Genomic DNA, 13,475 nt, shown 5'->3' with positions numbered 1-13,475 from the left:
ACTTTCAGTCAACTCCAACTCGCTAACCACCCCTTATATGGAGGGACTTCTTTACAGTCTACGCAAAGCATTTGTATCTACAACCACACATGCCATTGAACGGAAAATATTACTTACCCAGTAGACCTCTGTTCGTGGCATATAGTGCTGTAGATTCACATTCCCCCTCCCTCCTTCCTGGACACCTGTAGTTGTTGCTGTTACATTAACAAATAAATATTGTACATATGTAAATACATTGCTTGGCCATTTCTTTCTCCTTTCTCTATACACTCATTGCCTCACCCGCCTGCAGGAAAACAATCTAACAAAGGACCCGATGCCCATGTGCACTATCACTGAGAGGAGGGGTCACTCGATCCTGTGACTTAAAAAGATTGTTCAAACAAAAACAACTTGCAACACTCCGGACCCAACATTAGATGACGGATGGATGCAAAGCATGTGAATCTTCAGCACTGCATGCCACAAAGAGATGTCTACCGGGTAAGTAAAAAAAAAATTTCTTGTTTCATTTGATGTACCTTTTTATGTGCAGAACATCCCATCCCGGTTTTCCCCAGAAAAGACTTCACATAAGCATTCAGCAATTAACAGCAAACAATCTAACTCTGAATTTCGAGTTTATTAATGGCACAACACAAGTCTGTGAAGTTTCAAATGAATTTCAGTATAGTATAGAGATAAACAAGAGTGTTCCAGATCACACCTTCTTTCTAGGGAAGTATAACCATTCTGGGATTGTGCTCGGAAAAAAGCGTTATCCTGATGATGGCAATGTATCTTCCAAGGAAGCAGAATGTTTGAGGGGTGCCCCTGTTCTCTGAGCCGTTTGAGTATGGAAGGAGTGGTCTCTGGCTTTACCATTCTTTCCTTTTCTACAGTGGGCCTGGCTGATCTCCAATACCTGCACACAGATCCTTCTCAGCTCAGCAGAGGTTGTGCCAAGTAGGTTCTGAGGTGAAACAGTTTTTGAATGCCTCTCTTGCTGTGATTAGAGAGGTCAGTTGTTGTGATATGTCGTTTTATCAAAAATAGAGTCTCAATGTCATCTGTTATGTTTGAAGTTATGATAGGGCAGTGGCTTACTTACGGGTGTTCATCTCTGTAAGGGTGAATTTCTGTCTTCGTTAAGTTATTTGAAACCATAATGTCTCTTCAGCTGGAGTTTCTATTATGACTGAAGTAATTTTCAAACCTAATTAATGACCAACAACTTCCATTTGATAGAGACTTTTTAGTTGTTTGTTTAACTTTGACACGTTTTACCCCTCAATATAGTAAGAATGTGATGAGTTTTGCACAGCTTTTGACCCTGCACAGTTAGTACTAGGTGCAGCCTTTGCCTAATCCCTGCACCCTGGCTCAAGAGATGCTGTGCGTGACTGTCAGTCAATCCCTGCCACAAGCCCCCAAACCTCTGTCTACATGTTTTGTTCCCAAATATCAGTGTGCCGTTAGCAAAACATTCACAAAATGTATAATGTGTTTGTTACTGAACTACTGTATACTTTGCTGCAGAGTCTCGTTCAGCATTTCAGTCTTTAGGCTTGACTGTGTCCTCACAAAAAAAGGCCCAGGGATCAAAATATGTTGGCCCTAATTATTTGTTTATGGTTTCTTTGTGCAGTGAAAGGGAGAGGTTTTTAAAAAATAATAATATTGTTATGCCTTTAGAGATAGTTGTAAAGTCTAGCTGTAACATCTACATGTATACTCTACTCAACAACAAATTCTGAAATGTGCGTCTCCTAAAACCCTACTACTTCCACATGGATGTGGTTTACATATTTAAACACATCCACCTTATGTTCATGTACTCCCAATCCAATAATTGTCCACAGTATCTGGGTCAAAGGATTCAGATTCATACATTTTGCTGTACAGTTTGATCATACGAAGGCAAATTGTCTTGCACGTTACTTGTAGGAGTGTGTACACCTAATCATTACAAATTTTGAGTGTCTTGTATGTCTCACTGTTCTGCTGCTTCTACAGATTCTCAGTCATTTTTGTGATTTTTATCAATTCTTTCTTGTAGCTAGAAGCCCTTTCTTTTGACTTTAACTACACAGACCTTCACATAAGAAGGTTTTGACTCAAAAGGCAGGTACATTTACACAGCCTTTGATTGGTTATACTGAGGTCAGCCTATCCTGTGAATTCCTAGATTTCAGCACTAGAGTCTGATATGGATATTATGCTATTGTGAGTGCTGTGTATTTTATTGCTTCAAAAAAGGTGTCTTTTTCTTTCCACTTAGAGGGCACTCTAGGTAATGGTTTCTGTACCTTCATGTTTTCTGGTAGCCAAAGGTTTTGAAGAAGCACACGTGCATTTCACTCCAGCTCTTCTCAGTACTGTGTGTATTGATAAGTCATTTTGATCAGTCTTGTCTTGCATTGCACTCTTATCTTATATCAAGTCCTAACCGTGGGTTGCTTGTTCCCAGGGTGTCCCTGTCCAAATATATAGGGCTGACTTCATTCTTGATGATCAGTTGGCTTGGCCCACCCACTTACTGGACACTTTGCCACCCATTGTTGCATATCCTTTTTGTTATCCTTTCCTGAGTTTTGTCCTTTGCTTGTCTTTCATTTCTGTAATGCACTCAAACTCCAACAAATAAGCAGGGCCAGTGTGGTTCATTGTGTGTTCTATCTGTTTTAGGCCTCCTGCCAGCATGGGCTAGAAGGGGACTTTCTTTCTCCTTCAATTTTAAGACACATCTGCTTGAACATACTCTCACTCTGGATCAGTAATGCTGTCCACTTTACTTGGGAAGGAATCTGCCAGAGCTGTATCCACTCCTGCTTCCCTTCGCCCAGATTTCTGTTCATGTCTCCCTGTTTGTCTCCAAGTTAATCATGTCAATTAAAATATCCCTAACCTCGCCCCCAGTCTCCAACTTTTACCCTATTGTGGGATACACAGAGTGCCTTCACCCTCTACTTTTCATCCGGAGGATCCAGAGTAGATCCTTTAGACTCACAATTCCCATAGTTCAGTTCCGGCGCCCAGGTCTCTGCCACAGCTATGCACATTAACACAAACAGACTGCTTCATTGGGGCTTCACCTTCTCAACCTGACTGATGCCTCCTTCCTAGCAGCTCATCCTGCTGTGTGTTTCACACTTAGGCATTTCGTTAATATTTCTCCAGTTTGGGATCTTTCATAGATACATATGTTTGAATCATACCCTGTCGTCAAAGTGAGAGTTCCACGGTATCCTCAAATAGCAGTACAGAGAAACTTTACATAGAAAACAATGCTAAGGTGCCTTAACTTTCACAGTTTATTTACATCATTAGAAAAAACCCATAGTCCAGCAAGTCGGACGACAGCACCCTTTAGAACCTTCATCACAGAAGCTCTAGTCTCTCAGATCTTCTACTGCACATTGTATGAAGGGAGTCAGTCTCCCTGAGCTCTGCTCAGTTTTCATCATTTCAGCTTCCGAAAGCATCAAGATCTCTGATTCTTCTAAGCTAGGACTCTTTAGATCCTGCAAATCTTGTGGGGAAAAAGACTACATGTGGATGACCCACATAAAGACTGCCTCTGTTGCCATTATCCTCGGCACAAAGTAAAGAATTGCAAGGTATAGCACACCTTTTCCTCAAAGACACTAAAAGACAGAGTGTCAAAACTTCTTTTGTGGCTCCAAAAGGTCAAGTCACAGAAAGATACGCCTTTAGGTGAGGTGAGTAACACCCCTGCTAAGTCTCACAAGAGAGAAAGGTCCCATGACCAGGGGACCTTTGGGGTAGCCAAAAAGGCCAAAAAGACTACCCATCATGGGTTTCTGAAAGACAGTAATAAAAAGGAGAAAGTGTCGAACCACTTCTCAAAAACTGTTTCCTCTGAGCCTATTACACCATCTATGAAGTCTTCATACTACCTGCATACTTCCTGTGGACTGTTGACAAGCTCAAATCACCATGTAAAGACACAGTTGACAAGATTTTTCCCTTTGGTGACAGAGTTCTGACCACAGCAGCAACCGTAACAACTGTCTCATCTAAGAGACCTTTGTTGATGACGTCTACCACTGTTGACACTCCTTGATCATTGACAAAGATCTCATCGATGCAGACTCCAACACCACTGTCCAAGAGACCATCGTAGTTGGTGCCCCCACCATCGACGCCGACCATGCTGTTGACATATTCTCATATTTTCTTGTCAACGACACTGTCGACGTTAAGGTAAAAAAAAGCCTCAAGACACCTCCCCCCAGCAAAGTAAAAAAATATCCTCCTAGCACTTTAGTTGATCTGGAGGATTCAAAAGATGAAGGCCTGTTTGGCCCCACTCACAACCTGTCTGAGTAACAGGTTAAATATCAAGAGGATGATGATGGGGAAGGAGAGGGACTCCTATTACGGACATTATTACTCCGCAAGCAACACACCTAAACTAAGTGAAGTGCAAGTACCTCTTTCATTAGTACAAAATCTACAGGCTGTGCTGCAGGTCTGCCATAGACGGTCTACAGAACCCTCACAGGATCAACATCCACCTCCTCCATCAATGGTCCCAGAGATAACAAGGCCTTTTCTCGCAACAGTGAATCCAGCCTATTTTATCACAGCACTGCCAAGGGATGATCTATCCTCATGGAACGATGACAGGGAAGAGGGTGAGATACAAGACATCCATCCACCCCATGATGAGTAGGATAACTGCCTTATCACCATTCCATCGCCTCTGGCACCTCATCCCTCAGATTCGCCTCCTGAGGACTTTGGGGGTTTCCACAATCTGTTGGAAAGAGCTGCCGCAAGGTTCGACTTGCCTTTTTTCGTGAAGCAGTCAGCTTGCTTCCTTTACGGCTTCAAGGAGCAGACACAAAAGTCTATTTGGGCTATCCCAATAATTGATCACATCTGGGAAGAATGTCTTAAGCTGATGCAAGCTCAACTGAGGCGAACTTTAACAACAGTGGCAGCAGTGATTTGACGCATTGACAAACAAATATAAGGCCCTTGAGGATTCTCCTGCCTGCCTTACTGGGCATCTGAGGGCAAATAGGGTGGTTTCGCAAGTGGCACAGTAACACTCGAAGAATCCTACTACTCCGATTTCTGCACCACCTGACAGACATCAGGCACCTAAATAACATTGGGAAGCAGTTTTTCAGTATGCCTGCCATTAAAATTTGTGCGGCCAATTCTTTACCCATCTTAGGCTGTTATGGTGGGAGATGCAGTCAGATATTGGCACACTGATGGATCTAGCACCTGAAGACAAAGTCTGAAGCACGGAAAATGCTGCAAGAAGTGAGCGCACATCCATTGAAATAATAGACTCTGCGTTGGATATCGTTTCCACTGGCTTGCGATAGATGGCAGGAGCTGCTGCCTTACGGAGGCAAGGCTGGCTAAAATCTACTTTTTAGGCCAGAAGTACAATAAAAAATCCTGGACATAGCATATGATGGGAAGACACTATTTGGAAACACATTGATGATGCCCTACTTGCCATCAAAACTGATATAGACAATGCAAATTTATTGGGCACATTGCAGTTCTTTAAATTTCCCTTTCGAGGAGCCCGTGGTTTAGTTTTTCTACCTACAGATGAGGTTACCAATGTTACCATCAATACCAGCTGTTTCAATCCCTGTATAAGCCTGCTTATCAACAGAAACCGTACCGTCCACTACCATCAGCGGCCTACACAAAGCAGACTGTAAAACGTAAACTGCCCACACAGCCCAGGGATGTCGCCTGTAAACTGACCTCAACCAGGTGCCAGCTAACATCACCTTACGTCATCCTGTGGCTGGGAACATCTTGAACCATCTTCATCAATGGCCGGGAATAACTTCAGACAAGTGGGTACTAGATCTGGTCACACCCTAGAGTGTACATAGAGAACGCCAAACATGCCATCAAATGACTTGCAGGATGCATATTTGAACTTTACCATACACCGCAAACATGGCAAATACCTCCGCTTCACCATAGCTGGCACACATTACCAGTTCTAAGTCCTTACATTCTGCCTCAAATCAACACCCTGCATTTCTACCAAATGCCTGGTCCCAGTTGCATTCATCCTTAGGAAACACGGTCACCAGGTATTCCCTTGCCTGGAAGACTGCCGGCTAAAAGTGCAAATATCTATGAAAGCATCCAAAGCAACAAAGGATTGTATTGTACTGTTGCACAAAGTGGGACTTACACTAAACCATCAAAAGTAGTCTACTGTTCCACTACAAAAGATATTTCTAGGCTCCTTCCTAAATACCAGAGAGGACAAAGCTTTCCTTTCCCTAGAAAGTCAGCAAAGATTGACTCAGCTGGCCCTCAAGATTTCCAGAACCAAGTCTGCTTCAGTGCATCTGTACAAGTCATTGCTAGGGATGATGTCCCCTGCAATACGTCTTGTCCCCTTAGTGCACCTGAAGTTGAAACGTTTGCAAGAGGAACTACAACACCAATGGATCCAGTCAGAAGTGTTGCTTGATCTCATCAAAATAACTCCAAGAATGATTCAAGCTTTGAAGTGGTGGTCTCTCACTCCTCACATCTCCAAGGCCCTCACCTTTTTGCCATTAATACCAGACTTCACCATAACAACAAATGCGTCCCTGGAAGGTTGGGGCGGACACCTCCAAGACCTGCAAATCCAGGGGAAATGGTCTACCTCCCAAAGTTCCATGCATATAAACCACCTGGAACTCGAGGCCATCTTTCTCACTCTCCAGGCTTTCTTACCACACTGAAAGATCTTCAGTGCTAGTATGTATGTACAATACAATCAGCATGCAATATATAAACAAGCAAAAAGGTACAAGGTCGCAGACTCTCTCCCAGGAAGCCCAGGACTTGTGACATTGGCTAACCGAATCAATCTTAAGGCTCAGCAGGTAGCAGGAGCAAGCAATATTTTGGCGGACATGCTCTGCAGATCCATACAGAGCTGCCATGAATAGAAGCTGAACTAAGAAGAATTGAAAAAGAAATTTCAACTTTTGGGGCAGACCAGAGCTAAACCTCTTCTCCACTAACGAGAACAACAAATGCCACTTCTACGCCACTTGCCACACACTCCCTGGATCATGGGGCAATACCTTTTTTATAAGATGATCCGGGGTATATGCGTACACTTTCCCTCCCATCCCCATGATACCAAGAGTTAGATGAAGGTGGAGTGGTGCCGCTTTATCCTGATCGCTCCCAGGCGGCCCAGGCAATACCGGTTGTAGGAAAGTAGCTTCTTTTGAGAATGGTTACCCCCACCTTTTACCTGTTTGTCAGTGTGTATGACTGTGTTCACTGGGATCCTGCTAACCAGGACCCCAGCGATTATGCTCTCTCCCTTCTAACTTGGAAACTTGTACCATTTTCACCTCACATTTGGCATACTGGTGTCTCCATGTAAGTCCCTAGTATGTGGTACCCATGGCATTGGGGTACCAGGGGATCCCCTGGGGCTGCAGCATGTATTATACCACCCAAGGGGAGCCCATGCAAAGTGTTTTTCACGCCTGCCATTGCAGTCTCCATGAAAGGGTGCGTGCACCCTTTTTCACCATAGGTCACTGCACCAGGTCACTGTCACCCCTATGGAGGGCCCTCCCAGCCCAGAAGGCAGGCTGCAAGTACCTGTGTGTGAGAGTACCCCTCACTAGCAGAGGCGCCCCCACGAACTCCAGTGCCATTTTCATGGACTTTGTGAGTGCGGGGACTCCATTTTGTGTGTGTGCTGGACAAAGGTCACTACCTATGTCCGGCTACATAATGGTAACTCCGAACCTAGGCATGTTTGCTATCAAACATGTCTGAATCATACCCCAAAACTGTTGCCAGTATTGGAAGTATGATTCCATGCACTCTGGGGGCTCCTCAGAGGACCCCCAGCATTGCTCCTTCCAGTCTTCCAGGGTCTTCCTGGCAACCTAAGCTGCTGCCACCTCGCAAACAGGTGTCTGCCCTCCTGCTGCTTGAACCCCTCAAGCCCAGGAAGGAAGAACAAAGGATTTCCTTTGGGAGAGTTGGTAACACCCTATCCCTTTGGAAATAAGTGTTACATTGCTTGGGAGGGGTAACATCCCCAAGCCACAGGTATACCTTGAAGGGCACATTTGGTGCCCTCCATGCATAAACCGCTCTACACCAGTCCAGGGACCTCCAGTCCCTGCTCTGGTGAGAAATTGGACAAATGAAAGGGGAGTAACCACTCCCCTGTCCATCACCACCCCAGGGGTGGTGCTCAGGGTCCCTGGGTCCTTCCGTCTTGTTTCCAAGGAAGCATCTGAGTCATCTGAGTGGCCATGCAAGTCAGGTGCCGTCGGAGCCCCTTCCTGATAGATGGCCACTTGGCTAGGTGACCAATCCCCCTTTCAGGGCTGTTTAGGGTCTCCCTCTTGGGTGGGTCCTCAGATTCGGCTTGCAAGATTCCAGCAGGACTCCTCTGCAACCTTACTTCGACTTCTGGGCACTGGAACAGTGACTGGACCTTCCAGGAACCGACAAGCTGCACCCACGTGGAAGACTCTGCTAGCAACTTTGTTTCTACTGCTCCGTCCAGCTTCTGCAACATTTCCCCCGGCTGTGCATCCTCTGAGGGTGGCAAGTCTTCAGTTTGAACAAGAAGTGTAGGAAGTTGGCTCTGTATATACTATCTCAAAATGAGAGATAGTGTACACAGAGTGCAAGGGTTCCCCTTAGAGGTTTATAGTGGCAAAATTAGATAATACCAATGCTCTATTTTGTGGTAGTGTGGTCGAGCAGTAGGCTTATCAGAGGGTAGTGTTAAGCATTTGTTGTACATACACTTAACTCCAGGCCAATAGTTTTTATATAGAAAAATATATTTTCTTAATTTATTTTAGAACCACAAGATTGAAGATTTGAGGTAAGTACATAAAATGCAAGGTACTTCACACAGGTAAGTATAGAACATTGATTTAAAACAGCAGTACACACAGTTTTAGTTAAAATGGCAATAAGCTATTTTAACCTCTCTGGTGCCTTGGACGAGGTCACCTCATCCCACACCCGGGAACTGGGGGGAGCGCTAGCGCTCCCCCCCACCCCCCTGTGCTCACCACCCACCCCCCCTAGTCAGGGATGGAAGGGGAAGCCCTTCCTCTTCCACCCCGACGCCCCCACCCCCGTGACGTCAGCGTGCGCTGACAATCACAGAGGGCCTCCTCCCATCGCGCTGGAAGCTCAGTTTCCAGCACGATCGAAAGCGAAATGCAGAGCATTTCTCTTTCGATCATGTGGGGGAGGCCCAGAGAGGCTTCAAAGGGAAGGAAATAACAATCCGGCTTTTGAAACCCCACTAGACACCGGGGATTATATATATTTTTTTTAATTGATATAAGGGAGCGACCCCTTGGGCAAGGGTCGCTCCCAATGGGGGGCAGAAACCTCTAGTCACCAGGGATCATTTATTTTTATTTTTTATTTTTTTTGGGATGTGGGGAGCGACCCCTTAGGCAAGGGTCGCTCCCCTAGGGGGCAAATTAATTTTAGGCCATTTCTGCCTGAGGGCAGATCGGCCTATTGTTATTAGGCCGATCTGCCCCCGGGGGGGCAGAAACCTCTAGGTGCCAGGGCAAATGTTTTTTTTTCTTCTTTTTTAAAATTTTTTTTTTTAGAGATGGGGAGCGACCCATTAGGCAAGGGTCGCTCCCTTGGGGGGCAAATTGTATTTAGACCATTTCTGCCCCCTTTGGGGGCAGATTGGCTGATTTTAGGTCAATCTGCCCCCAAGGGGGCAGAAACCACTAGGCACCGGGATTTTTTTTTTTTGGCGCCAATGTCACGCAGGGGGAGCGTCCCCGTAGGCTAGGGTCGCTCCCTGGGGGCAAATTTCTTTTTGGCCATTTCTGGCCCCCCTCGGGGCAGATCGGCCTATTGTTATTAGGCCGATCTGCCCCCGGGGGGTGCAGAACCCTCTAGGCGCCAGGGCAATTATTATTATTTTTTTCTTTTTTTCTTAGAGATGGGGAGCGACCCATTATCCAAGGGTCGCTCCCTTGGGGGGCAAATTGTATTTAGACCATTTCTGCCCCCCCCCCCAAGGGGGCAGAAACCACTAGGCACCGTAGATTATTTTTTTTGGGCGCCAATGTCACGCAGGGGGAGCGTCCCCGTAGGCAAGGGTCGCTCTCGGGGGGTTGGGGGAGGGGGCAAATTTATTTTAGGCCATTTCTAACCCCCCCCCCCCCCCGGGGCCGGCTGAGCTAGAGGCCAAAATCCACAGGTAGGCACTTTGCAAAAAACACCTCTGTTTTCTGTGAAAAAATGTGATGTGTCCACGTTGTGTTTTGGGGAATTTCCTGTCACGGCCGCTAGGCCTACCCACACAAGTGAGGTATCATTTTGTATCGATAGACTTGGGGGAACGCTGGGTGGAAGGAAATTTGTGGCTCCTCTCAGATTCCAGAACTTTCTGTCACCGAAATGTGAGGAAAATGTTTTTTTTTTTTTTAAGCCAAATTTTTAGGTTTGCAAAGGATTCTGGGTAACTGAACCTGGTCAGAGCCCCACAAGTCACCCCATCTTGGATTCCCCTAGGTCTCTAGTTTTCAAAAATGCACAGGTTTGGTGGGTTTCACTAGGTGCCGGCTGAGCTAGAGCCCAAAATCTACAGGTAGGCACTTTGCAAAAAACACCTCTGTTTTCTGCCAAAAAATGTGATGTGTTCACGTTGTGTTTAGGGGCATTTCCTGTCGCGGGCGCTAGGCCTACCCACAGAAGTGAGGTATAATTTTTATCGGGAGACAGAATAGCAAAACAAGTGTTATTGCCCCTTGTCTTTCCCTAAATTTTTTTCCTTCCAAATATAAGAGTGTGTGTAAAAAAGACGTCTATTTGAGAAATGCCCTGTAATTCACATGTTAGTATGGTCACCCCGGAATTCAGAGATGTGCAAATAACCACTGCTCCTCAACACCTTATCTTGTGCCCATTTTGGAAATACAAAGGTTTTCTTGATAGCTATTTTTCACTCTTTATATTTCAGCAAATGAATTGCTGTATACCCGATATAGAATGAAAACGCACTGCAGGGTGCAGCTCATTTATTGGCTCTGGGTACCTAGGGTTCTTGATGAACCTACAAGCCCTATATATCCCCACAACCAGAAGAGTCCAGCAGACGTAACAGTATATTGCTTTCAAAAATCTGACATTGCAGGAAAAAGTTAGAGTAAAACGTAGAGAAAAAATGCAGTTTTTTTCACCTCAATTTCAATATTTTTCTTTTTCAGTTGTTATTTTCTGTAGGAAACCCTTGTAGGATCTACACAAATGACCCCTTGCTGAATTCAGAATTTTGTCTACTTTTCAGAAATGTTTAGGTTTCTGGGATCCAGCATTGGTTTCATGGCCATGTCTGTCACTGACTGGAAGGAGGCTGAAAGCACAAAAAATTGTAAAAATTGGATATGTCCCAGTAAAATGCCAAATTTGTGTTGAAAAATTGGGTTTTCTGATTCAAGTCTGCCTGTTCCTGAAAGCTGGGAAGGTGGTGATTTTAAAACCGCAAACCTTCTTCTGCAGCCACTTTTTTCCATTAAAAAACAAAAACAAAACAAAATTTTCACTGTATTTTGGCTAACTTCTTGGCCTCCTTCAGGGGAACCCACAAAGTCTGGGTACCTCTAGAATCCCTAGGATGTTGAAAAAAAAAAAGGACGCAAATTTGGCTTGGCTAGCTTATGTGGACCTAAGTTATGTGGACCTAGTTATGAGGGCCTAAGCTCAAACTGCCCCAAATAGCCAAAAAAAGGCCTAGCACAGGAGGGGGAAAAGGCCTGGCAGCGAAGGGGTTAAAAGTGGACACAATGCAAACATCAACAGTTCTGGGGGAGGTAAGTTTGGCTAGGTTTCTCAGATAAGTAAAGCTCTTACAAATTCAGTCTCCTGGGTATAGGCAGCCCACCGTTGGGAGTTCAAGGCAACCCCAAAGTCACTGCACCAGCAACACAGGGCCGGTCAAGTGCAGAGGTCAAAGGAGGGCCCAAAATACATAGGCGCCTATGGAGAACAGGGGTGCTCTGTTCCAGTATGCTAGCAGGTAAGTTTGTAGAGCACTGGGAGGGGGGGGGGGGCAAAACAGGCACACAAAACACACCCTCAGCGGCACAGGGGTGGCCGGGTGCAGTGTGCTAAGTAGGCATCGGGTTTGCTATTGAAAGCAATGGAGGGACCCGGGGGTCACTTATGCAATGCAGGCAGGGCACAGGGGGGCTTCTCGGGCCAGCCACCGACTGCCTGCTGGTCACTCCTGCACTGGAAAGTGGTTCTTCTCAGTCCTGGTGGCTGCGGGGGCAGTGCTTGGTCCAGGCATCGAGTTCCTTGTTACCAGGAATTTGCGGTCAGGGGTAGCTTCTGGATCCTCCCTGCAGGCGTTGCTGTGGGGGTGCAGGAGGGGGTCGACTCAGATTACTCACGTATTCGTAGTTGCCAGGGAGTCCTCTCTACAGTGTTAGTTCTTTGGAGCTTGAGCTGGGGGCATTGGGTGTAGAGAGAATTCTTTGGAAGTTGATAAAAAGTTGCAAAGTTGGAGAACTGCAGTTACAGGTAAGTAACACATTTTCTTCCCCATCAAATAGTCTGCCACATTCATGCTTACCCTTTGTTCCAAAGATTGCCTTTAATTTTGGTAGCTGTATTCTCTTTCAACCCATAATCAGCAACATTTGTGGGTGCTCTTCAAGGTGCTCATCTGCATGAAGCTCTAGAGACCTACTGTTCACGTTTTTCCTCCCCATTTGTGGAAAATTGATAGCTCCTTTCTCACCGGTGTTTCTTTTCCCGTCAAGTGGAGAAGCAAGAGAATTCACAGATGTTAGGAAGTTTTGTTTCTATTTTGTTGAGTGCAGCTCTGACTTTGTAGGCAGACTTATGTGATTGGTATTCCCAGAATGCCATCCTGTACAAATTTGAATATCACTTTGTAAATTGTGTAACACATCAATGGGGTCAATAGAACTTCTTTAGTTTTAATTGCTTATTATCTGCATGCCTATCTACTTTGTGAGGTTTACTTTGATGAAAAGCTATGCATTAACTTTACCTTATACATCATAATACCGTTTTTATCCACTCTCGCAGGCTCAGGCTCGTTGTCACCGGATTGGTCAGAATAAAGCTGTAAAAGTTTACAGATTAATCACACGAAACTCGTATGAGAGAGAAATGTTTGACAGAGCAAGTCTAAAATTAGGTCTGGACAAAGCTGTCTTACAGAGCATGAGCGGAAGAGAAAACAGCGTTGGTGGGGTATGTTTCTTTGTTTTCATCATGTTATCATTCAGGATGATATGTCACACCTTCCAAGGATAGTCTTAAAAATGTTCCCAATGTGAGGATGAGGTAAATTGAATCTCTTGGTTTTTGAAAGATCTTTAGTATCTTCAAATGAGCTGCCTGAAATATTTACCTACATGTTAGTGACTAATTGGCTACTCCATATATTCATAGTAAAAGGGAATTAAAAAGGT

The 13,475-nt window shown here is 45.1% G+C and overlaps 1 protein-coding gene across 8 annotated transcripts in view; it reads left to right on the top strand.

The window, feature by feature from the left end:
- The window catches only part of CHD9 (chromodomain helicase DNA binding protein 9), a 1,629,153-nt gene that overhangs the window by 802,830 nt on the left and 812,848 nt on the right, over positions 1–13,475 (top strand). For all 8 annotated transcript variants that reach the window (XM_069216350.1, XM_069216347.1, XM_069216351.1 and 5 more), the window contains one exon: positions 13,087–13,254. In XM_069216350.1, the coding sequence (XP_069072451.1) occupies positions 13,087–13,254 (168 nt within the window). The remainder of the gene's footprint in view (positions 1–13,086; positions 13,255–13,475) is intronic.

This window comes from Pleurodeles waltl, chromosome 12 (genome assembly GCF_031143425.1).
Source record: "Pleurodeles waltl isolate 20211129_DDA chromosome 12, aPleWal1.hap1.20221129, whole genome shotgun sequence".
In the NCBI taxonomy this organism is placed as follows: Eukaryota; Metazoa; Chordata; class Amphibia; order Caudata; family Salamandridae; genus Pleurodeles; species Pleurodeles waltl.
Note: the sequence above shows the minus strand (reverse complement) of the source record. Positions and strands in the feature narration are given on the sequence as shown.